General features: G+C 35.1%; 2 protein-coding genes, 1 non-coding gene and 1 pseudogene across 4 annotated transcripts; 1 reads left to right on the top strand and 3 right to left on the bottom strand.

The window, feature by feature from the left end:
• Positions 1 to 180: 180 nt before the first annotated feature.
• Positions 181 to 3770, bottom strand: LOC146959348 (putative F-box/FBD/LRR-repeat protein At5g56810). The gene is made up of 4 exons (XM_085740903.1): positions 3010 to 3770; positions 2784 to 2930; positions 2392 to 2674; positions 181 to 519 (listed from the first exon to the last, which is right to left on the bottom strand). The coding sequence occupies exons 1-4, from the start codon at positions 3106 to 3108 to the stop codon at positions 500 to 502; spliced, it is 549 nt and encodes a 182-aa protein (XP_085597029.1). The 5' UTR covers positions 3109 to 3770; the 3' UTR covers positions 181 to 499.
• A 2420-nt stretch (positions 3771 to 6190) lies between these two features.
• On the top strand, positions 6191 to 11710 carry LOC146959347 (DNA-directed RNA polymerases IV and V subunit 2-like; annotated as a pseudogene). The gene is made up of 6 exons (XR_015031859.1): positions 6191 to 6196; positions 6295 to 6501; positions 7019 to 7453; positions 8368 to 9322; positions 9577 to 9848; positions 11092 to 11710. The product of XR_015031859.1 is annotated as a DNA-directed RNA polymerases IV and V subunit 2-like (transcript).
• Positions 11711 to 13600: 1890 nt separating this feature from the next.
• Positions 13601 to 13746, bottom strand: LOC146959346 (U4 spliceosomal RNA). Its single transcript, XR_015025095.1, has one exon. It is a non-coding gene; the product is annotated as a U4 spliceosomal RNA (small nuclear RNA).
• Positions 13747 to 15166: 1420 nt separating this feature from the next.
• Positions 15167 to 18484, bottom strand: LOC146959345 (putative FBD-associated F-box protein At1g32375). The gene is made up of 4 exons (XM_085740902.1): positions 17716 to 18484; positions 17484 to 17630; positions 17102 to 17384; positions 15167 to 15757 (listed from the first exon to the last, which is right to left on the bottom strand). Exons 1-4 carry the CDS (start codon positions 18403 to 18405, stop codon positions 15732 to 15734), a joined length of 1146 nt encoding a protein of 381 aa, XP_085597028.1. The 5' UTR covers positions 18406 to 18484; the 3' UTR covers positions 15167 to 15731.
• Between the last annotated feature and the right edge of the window lie 1074 nt (positions 18485 to 19558).

Below are 19558 nucleotides of genomic sequence, written 5' to 3'. Positions count from 1 at the left end.
AGCACCAACCGAATTTCTCTTTGTAGATTAAGGACTATGATCCTCTGCTGTTAAATAAAATGCAGAAACCCTTATTGTAATTACAAAATACTAAAAATGTTAGTTCCACGTAAAAGCATTCCTATGGTTTTTCCTATAGTCTTCAGTAAACATAATTTTTGGACTGATATACATTGCAACTTGCAAAAAGGACTGTTGCCATAATCTATTTGTCAAGATTTAATTTTAAGAGTTAGAGACTACATATGAAAGAAGAAATCGAAGCAATTAAACGTGACAGCGCAATTCCAGCAACTAAATGAGAAGAAAAAAATAGTTTGAAATATAAATTTTAAAAACAACATCTGCAGTTGGGAGACAATCGGACAAATTCAAGATCCCATTTATGAACCACAGATACTACTTCTACACCCTCTTGCTGCAGGTACTAATTCTTTTCATCAACCCCCAAGCCGATTTTTGTGCAGCTTGACCACCATAGGCTGCGCGATCTTGTAGGTTAATCTTGATAGTCTGGACCTGAACCACCATGGAAGAAAATATCACCAGTGAGAAACAAGCCAACAAGAAAGAAACAACACAGAATGTACTTTATTAAGAAAGTTAAAAGAATAAGTACTTGAACAAGAAAAAAAGGGGAACAGAACAGGGGAAGACAAACTGGACCCTTCTTTAAATTCATATTTGAAAGTTGAAACTGTAAACTAATTTGACCCTTCTTTTGAGCAAACTTTTACATAGATATTTACATTCAGAGAGATATTAGAATTGAGTAGTAACTGGAATACCAACTCAACTTATTTATTCTGATCCAAAAATAATTACCACATCATAGCTAAAAGCACAATACTGTCCTTATTGTTAGGAACTAAGCAACGACAATAGATTATCAGGAAACAATTGAACACACATACATAAACTTCCCGTAGCTTTCTGAGAATAGCCTAGTTTTGAGACATCTACAGATTTGACAAATTTCTACCTTACTCATACAGTCATACTTGTCAATTATCTACTTCCCATATTTCTAGAAAATAGGCCTGGGTAGGGGGGATATGAGAAAGGTTATAAAATTTTGGCTACAAAACCCCTACCCAAAGAGCCTCAAATCTTCCACATAATTTCTACCACCCTGCTCTCAAAATCTATCATACTCCCCCCGTTGAATTCATTCCCCATCACTACCAATTTGTGTTGATTCACATCCCATACTCTAAACTTAGTTGCATAGACCTCCTTTTTTGAAGGCATGTGCAAAGAAGTACAAGTCTGCCCTAGCAGATACAGTAAAAAGAACTTCCTAATATATGACACAATCGAACAACAAATGCACACTGCCACAAACACCTACCAAACTTGAACTAAAATTGGTTAAGTAAATAAACAGACCAGCAGAATAAACACCCAGTCTTGATAAGCTAATAAAGCCAAAAGAACCATAAACAAACACCTGCAACAAACTACATCAGTTCCTCAACTAAGAGGTTCAATAGCAAAAACTCCCAGCAGATCAGCAATTATGTGCACCAAACCAAACAACTACCGAACAACACAAAGCACAAGCTTCTTAAACAGTATTGTGGCAGAGCCATTATCACTTCAGCAGAAGGAAAAAAAAAACTGCTAAAAATGCAGTTCAAAAATACCAAAAATCCTCCTGCTAACAACTAACCATTTAATCTTCAATGAATGAGTCAAACAATCTTCAACTTTCTTTACTTTTCATCATTGTTAATAAATGAGCTAACGATCTAGACGACTTTCATTGTTATCCAATCAAATATTCAAATTAGTGAAAACAAAACCAATCATCAATTGTTGTAGGAATTGATTTCAATTAGTTAATCAAGTATATGCATATAGTTAAGCAAAATTTGACAAGTTACTGGTCATAAAATTCTAAAAGCTACTACAATGAGAGCCATACTAAACTTGATTCTCATAACTAAAAATAAACTAATATCATACTGCCCATTTTCCATTGAAAGCACGCTCGCATTCAGCAACTTTAGTCAATGTAGTTGCAAATTATGATATCCAATGGATCATTACTCCTTTCCACAAGCCCACAATAGCTACACACATATGCATCAAGTGCAAACCTTAGGTGGTCATACATTATATTATATTTAAGTAACCACTGTCAGAGAGTTATCGGTAAGAATAGAAATTTCACAAAGGTTGGGAGGAGCTAGGATCAAAATATTTATTTGAAAATATATGGCATAGAGGACCTAATAAAATAGACTTCATGTATTTGAAACCATCCAATACTAATAGTAATATCAAATAAAAGTTTACATATCTAAATCTAATATAATAGCAGCAACTAGCAACTAGAAACTAGAAACTAGTAGGAAGAAGTTGAAACCAACGTTGACATCCACTAACCTTCCTCAACAAATAAAATTTGACATGTAGGAGAGCGCCTTTTACACCACAATAAGTTAAACACCATTTCGTCCTTTATGTATAAATCCCCTTTTGAGCCTTTAATCGTCATAGTGTGCAGTAATTTTGCATTCTTCAAAATATACACTAAGAATTGAATCCCAGCATACGTGCCTTTATAACCTATAAGAGAGCATGTTTTTAGTTGAGATGAAAGGCATTTTGGAACAAATACATTCAGTGGTGTCATGCAATCGTCATCACCAATTCCATGTCCATCAAACTGACAAAATCCAACATATATAAATTAGGAAAATAATATCTAAATTAGTTTGAAAGTAGAATTTATAAAAATAAAAAAATAAAAAATCAAAATTGACATAAGTAAAAACCTCATGAAGGGTAAGATTCTCAAGCTTCGGACAATCTCGCAGCAATTCCATCAAACAATTCAATTCGGTATGCCAATTGCACGCAAAGAGAAGCCCAAGCTCGAGGTGAGTTAAGTTACGAAAAGTGTGACATTGTTGCTTGTGCATCTGTGTTAGGTACAAAGACAAACATTAAAAATAAGTTCAACATATTGTTACTTTAACTAAATAGCAGTCAATGTCATACCTCAAAACCCTCTGTCCAACAATCGGCTTCCTCTCTGCAAATTCGAAACATTAACTTTGACCAAATTAGATAAGCTTTTAAACTCTCCATTACTTTCATTAGTTGAGCCGAGTAATAAATCAGTTATTTGCAAATCCTCTAGAACAGGACACGTTTTGAGTAGCGGAAAATGAAATTGAGGAACAACATCCTCTCTTAGTAGCAGTGCCTTCAACTTAAGAACAACAAGATTTCTACAGTTGAAAATGCTTTCCAGCGTAGGACCTAAGTTAATTTTAAATTGAGGGCAAGCTAAGTGTTGGAAAAATCTAAGGAGAAACTCTCAATCCTCGTTGAACAGCAAGAACACGAATAAATGGATAGATAGCATCATAATCGCAACTGCTACATTTGAGGCGGAATGATCGGATAGGCAAGGAAGTGTCACGCGCAAGCATGACGGAGTTGATATAACGTCGGAAAGTGGCAAAGTCGAGAGTGAGGACGGAGAGCCACAATGGATTCCATCGCTTGGAGAGGATGCTTGTGGCTACAGATGTTTTGGTTGGAAGAAAAGAGAGGATGTGCAGATAATGGAGTCCGGTAAATTACTGATTCTGTCCACAAGCATAGGGTTTGAGCGTTGAGGATGAAGAAAAGAATAGGGTTTGTGTGTTTGATTCTTGGGATTCACTCAAGTTTCAGAAAGTGAGGTGAGTGTGACCCCAAACTCCAATGGAATTGAATTAAACCCATATCATGACAAAATGCGTAGATTGATCATCCACAAATAAAAAAAACTTATTTAAATCTAAGATCTTCCTAATGAATGTTCAAGGCAATTTTAAATTAAAAAATTAAATATTTCAATTTAGGCTAAATTATATCAGCGCAATAAATTGGTTTTAAGTTATTTTGATCACACATAAGTTCTTGAGATTTGTAACAGATTGATTTAAGTTATTTTGATCACAAATAAGTCATTTAAATTTGTAAACGTTTTCGATTTAGTTATTCTACCATATGTATCTGTATTTTTTTTATCAAGAATCTAGATTTTTTTTTTAGAGATTTTAGAAGACAAAAAAATATTTGAAGATATCTCTGTTTCTTTTTTTTTTTTTACAAAATGAAAATATCTCTGTTTGTTTACTATGAAAATCACTTTTTTTAAAATAAATTTTAACTTGTAAATGACTTTAAAGAAAAAAAAAAAACTTGTGCATGTGTTACCTCATTGCTTTTAAAAAATGAGTTTTAACTTTTAAGTTATAAATGGGTTGAAGCATGATAATTAATAAAGGGTGTTTTTTCTTTAAATTTAGATTTTTATTTTTTAAAATGATGAGATGAAGATCTCGGTTTAAGAATAAAAATGATGATATGGACATGTCACATCACCACTAAACGGCCACATAAGCATCCCTTAATAAAGTTAGACACAAAAGAGCAACAGGGCAAAGAATCAAGTTGAAACTAACAAAATTTAAAGGACTAACCATCTATGAAGCCCCCGATACTTCAAAACGAATGACGTATCGTATCCCCTACGTATCCTGCACCGATACCTGGCCGATACTTTCCAATACGTATCAGGAGAGTATCCAAAGATTAAATTTTATTTTTTTAAAAAATAATCATCCGATACTTCCCGATACGTATCAGGCAAGTATCCGATAATTATCCTGCACCGATACCTGCCCCAATACATCTCAATTAATGTTAACTAAAATAACTAAACTCTTGAGTATATTGCTTCTTTTTTGGATCGATATAGTATAACACTAACAATGTTCCTTTTGCATATAGTATAGCTCTTATGGTGGTGTTTTTGGGATATATTGTGTGTGTAATTGACTAATCATCACTCTCTTAATCGTCAATATTATTTATATTTATATTTATGTTGATGTGCTCCGAGCCTATGACTGGTTTATTTTTTTGTTAATATATTTGTATATTAAAAAATGGTTATAATTATATTGTACATTTAATTATATAATTTTTTTTATTAACGTATCACAGCCGTATCGTATCTTGATTTTTGAAATTTTCCCGTGTCGGCGTATCGGTGCAGTATCGTATCCGTATCGTATCTCGTATCCGAGCTTCACAGCTAACCATGTACAAATATTAAACTTAAAAGATCTATGAAGAATGAATAGTCAAATTCGTTCGTAAACTTGCAAGGATGACTCATGCTTCTAAGATGAAAGTTGACATTCAAGTTCGGGTTATATATTATATAAATGTAAAGGAGAAAAAGATAGAATGTACAAGATACACCAAAAGGTCGTCCTAAGATGCCCCAAAAATCGAAAACAAAACCCTCCCGGAAAAAACCGAGGCCCAAACAAACAAGCCAAGGAAAAAACCGAAAAAGCAGCAGCACCAAAGAAAAAACACAGCCAAAGAGATGCCGCCCTAGGGAAGCAGCCCCCACCAATAAAGCACCTGCAAGAACAAAAAGCACAAAGAAAGCACCAGGAGTCCAGGTCGGAAAGGGTGAGGTAGCAAAACCCCACCCAACCCCCCGCGACCCCAGGAAAACAACCACCAAAAACCCTACCGCTGCCAACAAAGGACGGGTTGCACCTCTCACTCATGATAAGTGCAAGAACTAGCAGGACACTTAGCCAGGAACCACTTTCAAGGAAAGAGTTTAGCTCTATCCACCACAGACTCCTCTCCTAAACCGCCACCAGAAAACATAAGGTCATTCCGGGACGTCCATATAGTCCAAATAACAGCATGCCAAACCAGAAGCAGACCTAGCCTAACTCTCTTCCCCGCTCCTATGCCTTTTCAAATTCCACCTTAAAAATGTGACCTAACTAACTTTCATTTTGAAATGTGGGTTAGCTTGATCTGGAATATTTTGTTCTTATGTTTTTGTGTTATGAGAAATGATTTTTTGACATTAAAACAACCGGGGTGTCCTTTGGTTTTTGCGTGTATTTTTTAAATGTGTGTAAGTCGTATAAGAGCTAGAAATAAACACACATAGTGTGTGTGTAAATTGATGTTCAAATATCTCAGCTGTATGTGTGTGTTAATTTCAGGTGTATTTTGATGTTCGTTTTGAAATGTGGATTAGTATGATTTGAAATTTGTAGTTCCTATTTAATGGTTCTGTGCTAACAAGAAATGATTTTTGACATCAAAATTACTACAGTGTCCTTTGATTTTGTGTATTTTTTAAATGTGGGTAAGTTGTCGAAGATAAAAAGTAAGAGAGAAGAGATGAACACGTAGAGTGTTTGTATTTTGATGTTCAAATAACATAACTGTGTGTGTTAATTTCAGGTATATATTCCCAAGAAGGTTTGGAGTGATAAGTTTAAGACTGGGAAAGAAGAGTACATTGATAGAGAAATTATCATGGATGAGAAGAGGGAAAAAACTATTGGGTGACTACCTGTTATGGTCAAGTCTGATCTGTGTTGGATGAGCAAAACTGAGAAAGGCGTATTTGACCATGTAGGCTACTTTCTGATTAAAGGTGCTGAGAAGGTTAGCTATAATTAAGATTTATTTACACGTGTTTCTGTCTAGTTTGTTACCGATTTTGTACGTTTTAGGGTTACATATGTTTTTAGTCCTATAAAATTCACAACTATTTATGTTTAGTCCCTGCTTGAATTTTGTTACTAGTAAATTTTAGTCCCTATTTTGCTTTAGGGACTGAAATAAAATCACTTGTTTTTTGTACAGTGTTATCCAATGGCAGTTATGGCACCTATTGGTGGCGGATTTTGACCTCGCCGATGTGGTAAATGGCGGTCGGTATTGCAGGTTTTTCCGCCATAAATGTGCCATAAAGTGGGTGGCAAAAATTGCAGAAATTTGGGTCTCTGCAACAGTATTCCATAGACAATACTGCTTTTGTAATCTAGAGACTGAACTAAAAATTATATTTTGATTGGGACTAATATGTTGTATATATATTATTGTGTCTTATTTTTTTATGTCTATATTATATCTTCGCAATCATTTCTTTGCCGCTGATTGTAAATTGCTTTTGCTGCAGATTTTTATGGCACAAGAGCAAATATTTCTGAAGAGGCTCTGAGTTTCAAATATTCCGTATTGGGATGTTGCTTTCAGATCACAGATGAAGAGAAATAGGATGGTTGTTAAATTGGTGGAAGGTTCGACGGAGGGAATTACAAACGGAGAGAAGCTGCTCAGTGTGTTTTCTGTCTGTTGAGATACCTGTATGGATATTGTTTTTTGCTCTTGGTGTCACAACAGATAAAGAAATTGTTGATCTCATTAATTACGGAGAGGCAGGTGGAAGAATTGAAAACATTCTCTGTACCAATGTAACTGAAATCCATACTTCCTCAGCTGTTCGATTGTGGGATGGAAGAACTTGTTGATGATACTACAACTGTTCTGGGGAAAAAAGACAAAGTCTTCCTTAATGGCGACTGGGTTGGAGTTTGTTCAGATTCCACATCAGGTTCACTTTTAATCTCTCATTTTGATATGACCGTGTATTCTACCTTTGTCATATTTTATATATTTTAAAGCACTTACTTTACATATGAGTCATGGAGAGAACCCATATAGTGGAAAAAGGTTGTTGTTTTATGCTGTTAATTTGATATTTAATAGCTTAACCTAAAGCATTTCAACTAACAGAGCAGATGATACATTAATTAGCAAATAACATAGTTATGTATTAAGCATCTGGAAACTTGGCCTTTATTGAATATAATAATTTTGAAGGTTAGTTTATGTTTAACATATGATTAAATGGTTAGCATGATAATATTATTTGTTTGAACTTTTCTTTCTGTGTGAGCGAGACCATGTCTCTATATACACTGCCTCTGCAAAACGCTGTCATTTATGTCTCCCTCTCCTCTGTCAAAGATTGGTTAATATATATTGTGTTCTCAGTTATCTTTCAATTTACTCATTTGTCAATAGCTTGCCATCATTTTAGTTTTGGAATTTTTTTGTTTTGATAAGATTGTGATAGCACCTTCTGTAGAAATAAAGAACAACAACTGAAAGGGAAACAATTGGTCGAAATAATAAATTAAAGAATCTAATACTTTGCATGCACAACTCCCACTTTTCTCTTGTGAGTTGTGACCTTGCACTAGAGTAGTGGAGTGGCTCCTGTTGATTTTGTTCGAAGCTTCCAATACTGCTCTTTTCATATTTCTTCCTCCTATGTTATATTTCCAATTATGTTGACTTTGTAAGCTTTCAATTATATTACTGTTTCCCTATTTTTTTCCCTGGTTCAATTTATAAAAAATATGCCGTAATTGCAATATAAAAAAAATGATGTAGTAATTGCAATAAATTTGTGATTTTGTTGATTTTGATTCTTTGAGCCTAGTGTTAACCATTTCTATTTAGGTGGAAATCAAAAAAGATCAGTGTCAACAAGAAGTGCGCATATTATCTGATGCAGGAAGGATTCTCCGTCCATTCTTGGTTGTTAGTAATCTGCTCAAGATTAAAGGATCTAAGTCGGAGCATAAATCTTTCCAGTCCCTATTGGATAATGGCGTGATTAAGCTGATTGGTCCTGAAGAAGAGGACTTCAAGACTGCTTGGGGTGTTCAGTATTTGTTTGGCAAAGAGGGGAAATCTTCTGTGAAGTACACACATTGTGAACTTGATATGTCGTTCTTATTGGGTCTAAGCTGTTTACTTGTTCCATTTGCAAATCGTGACCATGTTAGATGTTAGGAGAGTGTTGTACCGATCCCAGAAGCATTCTTCTCAGGCTATTGGCTTTGCTACGACAAACCCAAATATAAGAGTCGATGCTTTGTCTTACCAACTGTTTTATCTACAAAGGCCACTTTTTCAGACAATTACATCTGATTGTCTTGGAAAACCTGGATATCTAGGTCAGAGTGAAGTTGTTCTGAAGTCTAAATTCTATAATGGGCAGAATGCAATTGTGGCTGTCAATGTACATCTTGGATATAATCAAGAAGATTCCTTGGTTATGAACCGTGCTTCTTTGCAACGCGGTATGTTCAGATCTGAGCATATAAGGAGTTATAAACCTGAAATCTGAAATTGCCAATAAGGAATCTTCAGAAAAGAGAAAGAAACCTGAAGACATTGTTAATTCTGGGAAGAGACAGAGTAAAATCGGTCGAGTTGATAGCCTTGATGATGATGGCTTTCCATTTGTTGGATCCAATTCGCAGATTGGTGATAATATCATTGGGCGGTGTGCTGATTCCGGAACGGACCATAGTATAAAGCTAAAGCACACCGAAAGGGGTTATGTTCAAAAGGTTATGCTGTCTTCGAAGATGAGGGGAAGAATTTTGTTGTTGTTTCGTTAAGACAGGTAACTGGTGGAACCAAAAATTATTTTAATGATGATGCATGTTGTCTTATGGACGAATTTTTTAGGGTTACTGCACTGAACAACAAACATACTGAATACTTAAATGCAAGTTGAGATGGGCATGCAATTTTATAAGTTTGTTCTTAATCTGCACATGGATGTTTTATTTATGTTCCACAACTGAAATCTATAATTTTTTTACCTCTGAGTTGTATTTGACCACTAAGAAAAGCTGTTATCTAATAAAATTGCAGGTTAGAAGCCCAGTTCTTGGAGATAAGTTCTCTAGTATGCATGGACAAAAGGGTGTTTTAGGATTTCTGGAATCTCAGGAAAATTTCCCCTTCACAAAACAAGGCATTGTTCCTGATATTGTTATAAATCCATATGCATTTCCCTCACGACAAACTCCTGGACAACTACTAGAGGCTGCTTTGGGAAAGGGCATCGCTTGTGTTGGTTCACCGAGAAATGCTACTCCTTTCTCCACTTCCTTTTTTAAAGCCATTACTGACCAGCTTCATAGGTAATCTTCAATCATGATTTAGTGTACTTTAATTGCAGTTTTGGTTACTTGTATTTTATGTAGGCATGTTCACGATTCATTAAAAAACTGAACCAAACTATGCACTGCACTGATCCGAATTGGAAAAGAGCCGGGCTTTGACACAGTTCAGTTTGTTGAACTGTTTAGTTGAACAAGTTCACTAACTGCCAACTCCTTAAAGTTCAGTTCAGTTTACTTTAAAACCCAGTTTGGGAAAGAGCTTGAAATACCAGTGACCAATGCTTAATAGTACCAGTATTTGTATTCGTTTGATTAATAGTACTAGCTTTCGTTTGTTCATTCTGCTACGTATTTCCCCATGACGTGCTCATTGCTAGGTGCCGAAAGCCTGAAAGCATGTCGGTACAAGTGTCCAACGCAACAAAGAAGCAGTGAAGCTTTGAAACTAAAATTTTATTGAAAAAGCTTCTAAAAAATATATATTAATAATCTAAATATGTTTGCATTTCTCATCTCATTATCCTGTTTCCTTTTTTGACACAATCATTACCCTGCCTTCAAAATTAAAGAGTTGTCAATTTTGATTTTTTTTAATGTATATATATTTTTTGCAATTATTTCTTTAAGCTGCTATTACTTGATTTTATTTAAAAAATTCAAATATATTAATATTTATTTTATTTTAGATCCAAATTCAATGAGTGGAATTAAATATACTTTACTAACATATCAGATATTGAAGTGGCAACTGAGCAGCATCCTCCTATGTTTTTTTAAAGAACTACTCATGACACTTTCTTTGACTCTGTTCTTATTTTCTACTACACTCTCGTTTGTTTCTTGCAAGATTTGAAAACTGAAGTGGTAATTGAGCAGTTCGGTTTGGTGTACTGCAGTTCACAATGGTTTGGTTTTTACATTCACCAACCGTTCACAGCACAGTTGCAGCAGTTTGGTTCAGTTCATATGAACCATTTTTTCAGTTCAATACGGTTCAGTTCAGTTTTCTCTCCTAACTGAACCATGACAGGCCTAATTTTATGTTATGTAGGTCATTTCTATCGAGGAGGAACTTGTATTTAAATTTTCACTCTTGCTACTGCTTGACTATGATGTTTACTATTTAACAATAATGTCTTTGCAGTTGAAGATTTCATTAGCTCCAGGCTCGGTTTATATTTAGGAATTTCTTCCCAAAGTTTCGCTTTAAGTTGTCATGTTTTGTTGTTGTACTGAGCCCTATTTATATTGTACATTACAGAACTGGCTTCTCAAGATGGGGGAACGAACGAGTATACAATGGAAGGACTGGTGAGATGGTCCGATCTCTAATATTTATGGGCCCAACATTCTACCAGTGACTGACTGCACCACATGTTCGAAGACAAAGTGAAATTCAGGAACACCAGCCCAGTTCACCCGCTGACAGAAAGCGATTTGGAGGTATCAAGTTTGGTGAGATAGAGTGTGATTGCCTGATAACTCACGGTGCATCCGCTAACTTGTCTGAGCGCCTCTTCACCCTGAGTGATTTGTCTCAGATACACATTTGTGGTAAATGCAAGAATGTTGCAAATGTGATCCTGCGACTGTTATCTGGTGGCCGGAAGATTTGAGGTCCCTATTGCTGTTTCTGTGAATCGGCCGATGACATTGTGGTGGCCAGTGTTCCATTTGGAGCCACGCTATTGTCTCAGGAGCTGTTCTGGGCATTAATCTCAAATTTGAAATTGAGCTTTGCTAGACAACTACTTTTAAATTTATCGCCTCTCCAATGCTTTCCCTAGACTAGACTTTTGAACTCTGTACGTATCAGTTTGGTTCCTGGATGTTGTTTCCTCAATACCAGTTATGAGTATTTAACGACAGTCATCCTGATTATCTTGAATGCCCATGCATTTCTTTTCTTTTGAATCGTTTAAACTTTTAAGATGAATGCTCATATCCGGAAGCTCCTCTCCCGGAAAACTAACAAATGATGGGCTGCTCTTAGTTGTGAATCGTGATGTTTCTTGTTTATTTAATGTTGATGTTTAATTATTATATTTTTGCAAATTAATGTTACTTGGCGAAAAAAGCAGGACTTTTGCACAAGCCAATGACTCTGCCCTCCAAAATAAATGGTTGGAAATTGTCAGCGGTTAAACATGGAGAAACTTTTTATATACAGTTGTAGGTAAATGGGTTAATAAATCTAAAATTATACAGGTGATATAGTTATAGTAAAGATTGCACATTATAATTATTAATTTCAGGTTATTTATACTACTCATTTTAATCCCTGTAATGTAATTTTAATAAATGAATTTGGTCTTTTAATTTATATTTAATTGTAATTTTAAATATAAATTAAGTCGGCTAAACATAAGAAACTAATATCAGCGGGACATTGCTCATATAATATTAAAGAAACACCTCCACCACATGCAGTATTTGCCAAAACCTTCGCGCACTTATTTGCTTCACGATACGAATGCCACCTCCCACTCCCTACTGCTCAAGAATCAATTAGAAGTTATGCGACATATGCACTACAAGCTCCCAAACCCTTTGAAAAGCCACAAACCCACTCCCAGTTATCCCCCCAAAAAACTCCTCCACAACCTGCTATCATGCCCCGCTTAGAAGCACCATATTCAGACAGATCCAACCTATGTTTTGTGGCAGTCACCGAATCTCCTCAATCACAGTCATGGAGTTATTATTAACCATAGAAAACATAATGATGAACTCTCCTCTTAATCTCAGACTTAGTACACAGATTCATGGGCCTAACAAAAGTATCATCATGACATAATGCACAAGCTTATTCCTCCCAAACCACGATGAGTAGCATGCTGTCTCCCAAAAGCTCATCCAATCCGATTTCTCACCTTCCTCCATCGCCATAGACATGTTAAGATCTATCCATTGATACAGATCTGAGTTAAAGAAAGTCTCCCCGTGGCTTGCTCAGACTGTGCTCACCCAAACCACCATTGCTAATGGACAATTGCGCATAACATGGAGCGTTGTTTCGACACTCCTCACAATGATTACAGAAAGGGGAACACAACTGCATTCTATGCAATCTTGTATTGGTCTTGTCATTTTACAATAACAAGTTTTTTCATCATTTTCTATTAATTTTGAACTAACAATTCGGATTAAATCATCTAAATCTTCTTCAGGAACTTTACAAATTAAAATATCAAATTTTACTTATAAATTAAAAATATCAATAATTAAATAAATTTAAGCCTTGAAATTTTGCTATATAAAGGTGAAAATGAACTTTCGCCAAATAATAAAAAATAGACAATTTTTTTCCTTATTTTTTTATCAGAACTTACATCGGTTTATTCAGTGTATTCTTTCATTTGTCAGATATCATCTATTTGAAACTAGAAATATAGACTCTCCAGCTCCTTAAGTTGAGATACAATGGCTGTATGTCCCAAAGCCAACAACTTCTGTGACATAGAAATAGTCCCATACAACGTTGCTTGTCCTAATGTGCGCCCTTACATTACTAACTGCATATTTTCCATGATTGACTCTTGTAAAATCAGGGTATATATTTCCTGTACTACTTCTATAATATGAATGACAGGTCCTGTATTGTTGAAACTTGGTACCACAAAATAGTTGATCTCAACTTTACCAGAGCATTTGTTGTATTTGGAAGGAGATACTTTAGGTACTCGTCAATGCTATTGATGAAGAAAACAAAACTTGTGCGTTCCATGGAAACATCTTAAGAAAATGACACCCTAGATAGTATAATTTTTTGATTTTATTCATATACAATGTCAGCGTTAGGCCCAAGAGGAGGTTTGAAAATAGTTTTCAACTAGCAATAGACGTGCCTCGGTTAATACCTTATTAGTTGCTCAGTTAGTACCTCATTAGTTGCGTCATGCCCAGACGCAATGATGCTTTGGTCTTTGTCTGACGCAATGCTGGACTTCATCGCTCAAGAGATACCTTTCACACCACGAGAAATTGCTACGGATTTCTCAGACTTCCTTTCAAACAACGAGGACATGGATGAATTGGGAGGATGTCCTCCATGTGATCAATTTCCGCATAATAATAACTTTCAAAAACCTCGTTGCATGAGTATCACGTTTGAAACACATCTGTAATAGCTTTTTAGCTACTCTATATCAGCTAGTAGTGGTTCATAAAAAGTGGAGACAGGAATGAAAGCGATTGTTTACGGTCATATCTTGAATCTTTTGATAGTAATAATAATGCTAGTTCTATATACCCCTTTAATCATAGCCATGAGCTCCCCCTTGCAATCTCATAGAATATAACCTTCAGCAGCATTTGAACTAAATTTTTCCAAAACTCGATTGACATTTAGATGAGCTAAAACAAAACTATATGACATATATATTTTGTTTATTGTGAATAAAAATATAATTAAAATTGGGCTTCAGCCCTTTTTTCTCTCAAAAAAATTGTCCAATAAATAAATGTGGCAGCTGGTGTGCTTATTTGTGGAGCATTTGGAACTGTCGCAACATCAGCAATCTGCCAGAGCTAATGCCTTGATGCACCAGTGCCGTACAACAAACTATTAATCAGAAGCACAACTCAGAAGCAGACGTACAGCAGACGCGGTGGGTTAAGCCTACAACTGGTAAGATAAAGTGTAATGTCAACGCAGCTTTCAGTGTAGATGGTATCATTAGAGTTCTGGATAAGCTAAGTGTTGCGAAAGGAAAAGCATATGGCCGTTATCATGTTATGCTTCGGTTGAAAGATCAAAATGTAGACCATGTTATATTCAAGCTTGATTATAAAAATTGTGGTAGATCATTTCAACAGCATAAATGATGATGTAATTGAGCTAGGCTGCATAATACAACATTGTATTAGGCTCAAAAATGATGTATTCCCAAACTCCGTGGTGGTAGAGTTTTCGAAGAATAATGGAGTGGCTCATAGTTTAGCTAGAGTGACCACATATTCAGTTAATACTCAAATATTTGAGACATTACCAAGTTTTGTCTAAATGATATTATTGTTAATGATATGGCATTAGTTTGTTTGCCTAAATAAAATAGCACTTGTGCTAATCTTGTGCTATCTTGTACTAAAAAAATAAAATAAAAATATTATCTAAAACAGATGATATTGGTGTCCATAAGAATTGGATAGTGTTGGCATACAACGTAAAGACTATCTTGTGATAATCCGAGCATTTCTATCGTCATATGAACCAAAACCGCTTTGGTTGAAAACTGCAATATTTAATGCAATGTAATTTGTAAATCTGAACCTGCGAATGGAAACAGAAACAATGGAATTTCACCTTGTAGATTAAGGATTAGGATCCTCTGCTGTTAAACATAAAATGCAGAAGCACTACTTGAAATTATAAAATGTTTCCATTACAAGGCATCCCAAGGATCAAAACCGGCACCAAATGCTGCTCTTTTATGCAATGTATCTCGTTTCGTTCCATGCAAAAGCATTCTTATGGTTGTTCCTACATTCTTAAGCAAACAGAATATTTGGACTGATACACGACTTACAAGTGGAATGTTGCGATAATTTATCCACCAATATATTTTTCTAGAGTCAAAGACTACAAACGAAAGAGGAAATTGAAGCAATTAAAGTCAGAGTACAACTCCCCCAGCTAAAATCAGAAAAAAGGAAAATATAAATTTTAAAACACAACATCTGCAGTTGGGAGACACGGACAAATACATGCTCCCACTAATATTGTCATCAGAATAACATTAGCATCCAAATGAACCCTACTGCAGAACCTGTATTCTCTTACTACAGATACTGATTCTTTTAATTAACCACAGCAAAATGATTTTTGTGCAGCTTGACCACTCTTCTTGTTGGTTAATCTTAATAGTTTGGGGCTGAACCTACAACCAGAACAACCAACCCTTATCCCACCCATACCTGGGCTGAACCTACATAGAAGAAAATATCATCATTGAGCAACACAGTATGTACTTATTCTGAAGGTTAGCAGAACAAGTAATTGAACAGGAAGAAGGGTAACATAACAAGGAAGACAAATTGGACCCTTCTTGAATTTCATGTTTGAAAATTGAAACTACTACGAATTAATTGGACCCTTCTTTTGAGCAAACTTTCACATACAATTTTAATTTAGAGAGATACTAGAATTGAGTAGTAACAGAAATACTAAATAAAATCATTTATTCTGATCTAAAAATAATTACCACATCAAAGCTGAAAGCACAACATTGTCCTGCTTGTTAGGAACTGAGTAATGATCAGGAAACAAATGAACTAACATACATAAACTTCCCATATGCTTCCTGAGAATAGCCTCGTTTATGAGACACCTATGGATTTCGACGAAATTCTACATTACCCATATTTGCAAATTATCTACTTCCCATGATTCTAGAGTAGGCCTGGTACAAGGGGGTCTATGAGAAAGGTTATAAAATTTTGCCTACACCCCTATCCAAAGAGCCTCAAATCTTCCATATAGTTACTACCTTAACACTTGCCCATGCTGCTCTCAAAATTTATCACACCTCGATATAGAATTAATTCCAACTCACTACAGTGGATGTAGGCATTCCATTCTGCTGCAAATGAATTAATTCCCAGTCACTACCCCTTTCTGTTCATTCACATCCCATGCCATAAACTTAGTTGCATAGACCTTAGAACACGTAGGTCTATCAAAAAGACTATAAAATTGGGCCACTTACTCACATAATTATACAAAAAGCCAATATAAGAAGTAAGGTCTTATATCACAGTAATGAAACAAAAGCCCAGTAAATAGTATGTCATTAATCTTCAATAAATGAGCCAAACAATCTTCAACTTTCTTTACTTTTACTCAATAATGTTAATAAATAAATGAGTTAAACAATCAAGATGGATTTCATTGTTCCCAATTTTCAAATTAGTGAAACAAAACCAACCATCAATTGTCAAAGGAATTCATTCAATTGGTTAATCAAGTAAATGCATATAGTTCAACAAAATTTGACAAGTTAATAGTCATAAAATTCTAAAACTACTCCAGTTAGAGCCGTACTAAACTTGATTCTCATACTTATATTTCACAAAGGTTGGGAGGAGCTAGGATCAAAATATTTACTAGAAAATATATGACATAGATGACCTAATAAATTAGATTTAATTTAATGTAGATTGATAAAAAAAAATATATCAAATAAAAGTTTACATATCTAAATCTAATATAAAGTAGCAACTAGCAAGTAGAAACTAGTAGGTGGTGGAAACCAAAGTAGACATCCACTAACCTTCCTCAACAAATAAAATTCGACATGTAGGAGCGCATCTTGGACACCACAATAGTCGCATCAGAGTTTGGTGCCTTATGTTTAAATCCCCTTGTGAGGCTTTAATCGTCACAGTGTTCAGTAATTTCGCATTCTTTAAAATATAGGCTATAAATTGAATCCCAGCGTACGTGCCTTTATAACCTATAAGAGTGCATGTTTTAAATTGAGAGGAAAGACATTCCGGAACCAATACATTTTGTGGTTTTTTGCACATGTCGTCACCAACTCCATGTCCATCAAACTGACAAAATAACATAAATAAATTAGGAAAATAACAAACATCTAAATTAATTTGAAAGAAGAATTTATAAAATTTATCAACGTTGACATTAGTAAAAACCTCATGAAGGGTAAGATTCTCAAGCTTTGGACAATCTCGTAGCACTTCTATCAAGCAGTTCAAATTGGTATGCCAATTGGACGCAAAGATAAGCCCAAGCTCGAGGTGAGTTAAGTTACGAAAAGTGTGACATTGTTGCTTGTGCATCTGCGTTATGTACAAAGTTAAACATCAAAAATCAAGTTCAACACATTATAACTTTTAACTAAATTGTAGTGATACTGAGTCATACCTCAAACCCTCCGTCCAACAATCGGCTTCCTCTCTGCAAATTCGAAACATTAACTTTGACCAAATCAGATAAGCGTTTAAACTCTCCATTACCTTCATTAGTTGAGCCGAGTAATAAATCAGTAATTTGCAAATCATCTACAACGGGACAACCCTCGATAAGCTTATTAAAATCGCCAAAAAATACAATGTTGTTCAAATGGAGAGTTTTGAGAAGCGGAAAATGAAACTGAGGAACAACATCCTCTCTTATTAGGATTGCCTTCAACTTAAGAACAACAAGGTTTCTACAATTGAAAACAGTTTCAAGTGTAGGACCTAATGTTCTTCGGAAGTTACAAGAATTGTTAGACAAGTCTAAGACGAGACTCTCAAACCCTCGTCGCTCAGCAACACGAAAAAATTGATTGATAACATGAGATTCGCAATCCCGACATTTGAGGCGGAATGATCGGATGTGCAAGGTGGGGTCACGCGTGAGCATGACGGAGTTGATAAAATGTCGAAAAAGCGAGAAGTCTGTAAAGTCGAGAGCGAGAACGGAGAGCCACAATGGATTCCATCTCTTGGAAAGAATGCTTGTAGCAGCAGATGTTTTGGTTGGAAGAAAAGAGAGGATGTGACAGATAATGGCGTCCGGTAAATCGCTGATTCTGTCCACGGACATTGGAATCGAACGCTCAGAAGACATTATTAGAATCAAAGCGTTGGGGAAGATGAGAGGAATAATTAGGGTTTGTAGAGTGATCAGAGTTTGCGCAGAGTGAGGTGTCCAAAAAACGAAATTCTAGACATTATTATAACGATGCTGATGATGATGATGATGATTATTCATTCACTTTAATTAACCTAAAATCATTTATTACATTTTAGAAAGAAAAAAAACCTTTAATGGTTAATGAGCACCAGCACTTGTTTAGTCATAACTCGAGTTTGATTCATATGTGAAACAATTCTTGACCAAATTCTACTTATCTCTCAGTCAAACTCCTAACCATATGTGGAACAATTCTTGACCAGATTTTACTTGTCTCCCTCAGCCGAACTCTGAACCATGAAGACCCTTTTCACATAGAAATTGGAGTGTTTACATCAAAATAATGTATAGTTACCATCAAAAGAATATTTAATATATTTTTGTGTATTAATTAAAAGGTTTAATTCCTTCAAAAAGAAATTAAAATTTTTATTTTCAAGAAAAAAGAAATTAAAATGTTTAATCGTAATTTTATCTCACAATTATGCATTGAATTTTTTTAGTTTCAAATAAGCGATTTTAGCCGTCTAATTTATCAATTGTGTGATTTAAAACTACCAAGCATTTAACCTGAACCACCAAATAAATGGGTAAAATGACCCGTGGATAGTAAAATGACCCGTGGATAGTGATACATCGTGCACTATTCCTTAAAACGTAGTATTAAACCCACTTTTCAGTATGTAAGGAAAATGTTACATAGACACCCTTTATTTCCTTACACTCTTGTACACCTCATGCATTAGGAAGAGAGAAGGGGAGAGGAAAGAGAAAGTGTGTTTGTGCGGGGTTCACGTTGCCACGTGTTAGATTTCTGTGTGGATGTCAAGAGGTGTATTGTCACATAAAGGTGTCTATGTATCATAACTCTAAAATCTTAAAGCCACGTGTTTTCTAAATTGGACTATGAAACTTGAGTTTTTTCCCCAAAAATAAAAGCTGGGTTGTTCCTCTTAATAGAAAAACTACTTATGTTGTGTAGCTTGAAGTGTTGTTTCTTTTATATGAAAACAGTTTCTGTGTATGGATCTACAAATTTGTAAATTGTGGTAGATCGTTTCAATAGCATAAATGATAATGTATTTGA

Source organism: Medicago sativa, chromosome 1 (assembly GCF_051527215.1).
Source record: "Medicago sativa cultivar Bolivia chromosome 1, Bolivia_mono, whole genome shotgun sequence".
NCBI lineage: Eukaryota > Viridiplantae > Streptophyta > Magnoliopsida > Fabales > Fabaceae > Medicago > Medicago sativa.
Note: the sequence above shows the minus strand (reverse complement) of the source record. Positions and strands in the feature narration are given on the sequence as shown.

Excerpts from the sequence above, each read along its gene's own strand:
- LOC146959348 (XM_085740903.1), bottom strand. The coding sequence starts at position 3,108 with ATGAAAGTAATGGAGAGTTTAAAAGCTTATCTAATTTGGTCAAAGTTA. Across the intron at positions 2,675-2,783 it reads AGAATCTTACCCTTCATGAG|TTTGATGGACATGGAATTGG; the intron begins GTTTTTACTTAT and ends GGATTTTGTCAG. Across the intron at positions 520-2,391 it reads AATTTTATTTGTTGAGGAAG|GTCCAGACTATCAAGATTAA; the intron begins GTTAGTGGATGT and ends ATGGTGGTTCAG.
- LOC146959345 (XM_085740902.1), bottom strand. The coding sequence starts at position 18,405 with ATGTCTTCTGAGCGTTCGATTCCAATGTCCGTGGACAGAATCAGCGAT. Across the intron at positions 17,631-17,715 it reads TGTTGGACGGAGGGTTTGAG|ATGCACAAGCAACAATGTCA; the intron begins GTATGACTCAGT and ends TACATAACGCAG. Across the intron at positions 17,385-17,483 it reads AGAATCTTACCCTTCATGAG|TTTGATGGACATGGAGTTGG; the intron begins GTTTTTACTAAT and ends TTATTTTGTCAG.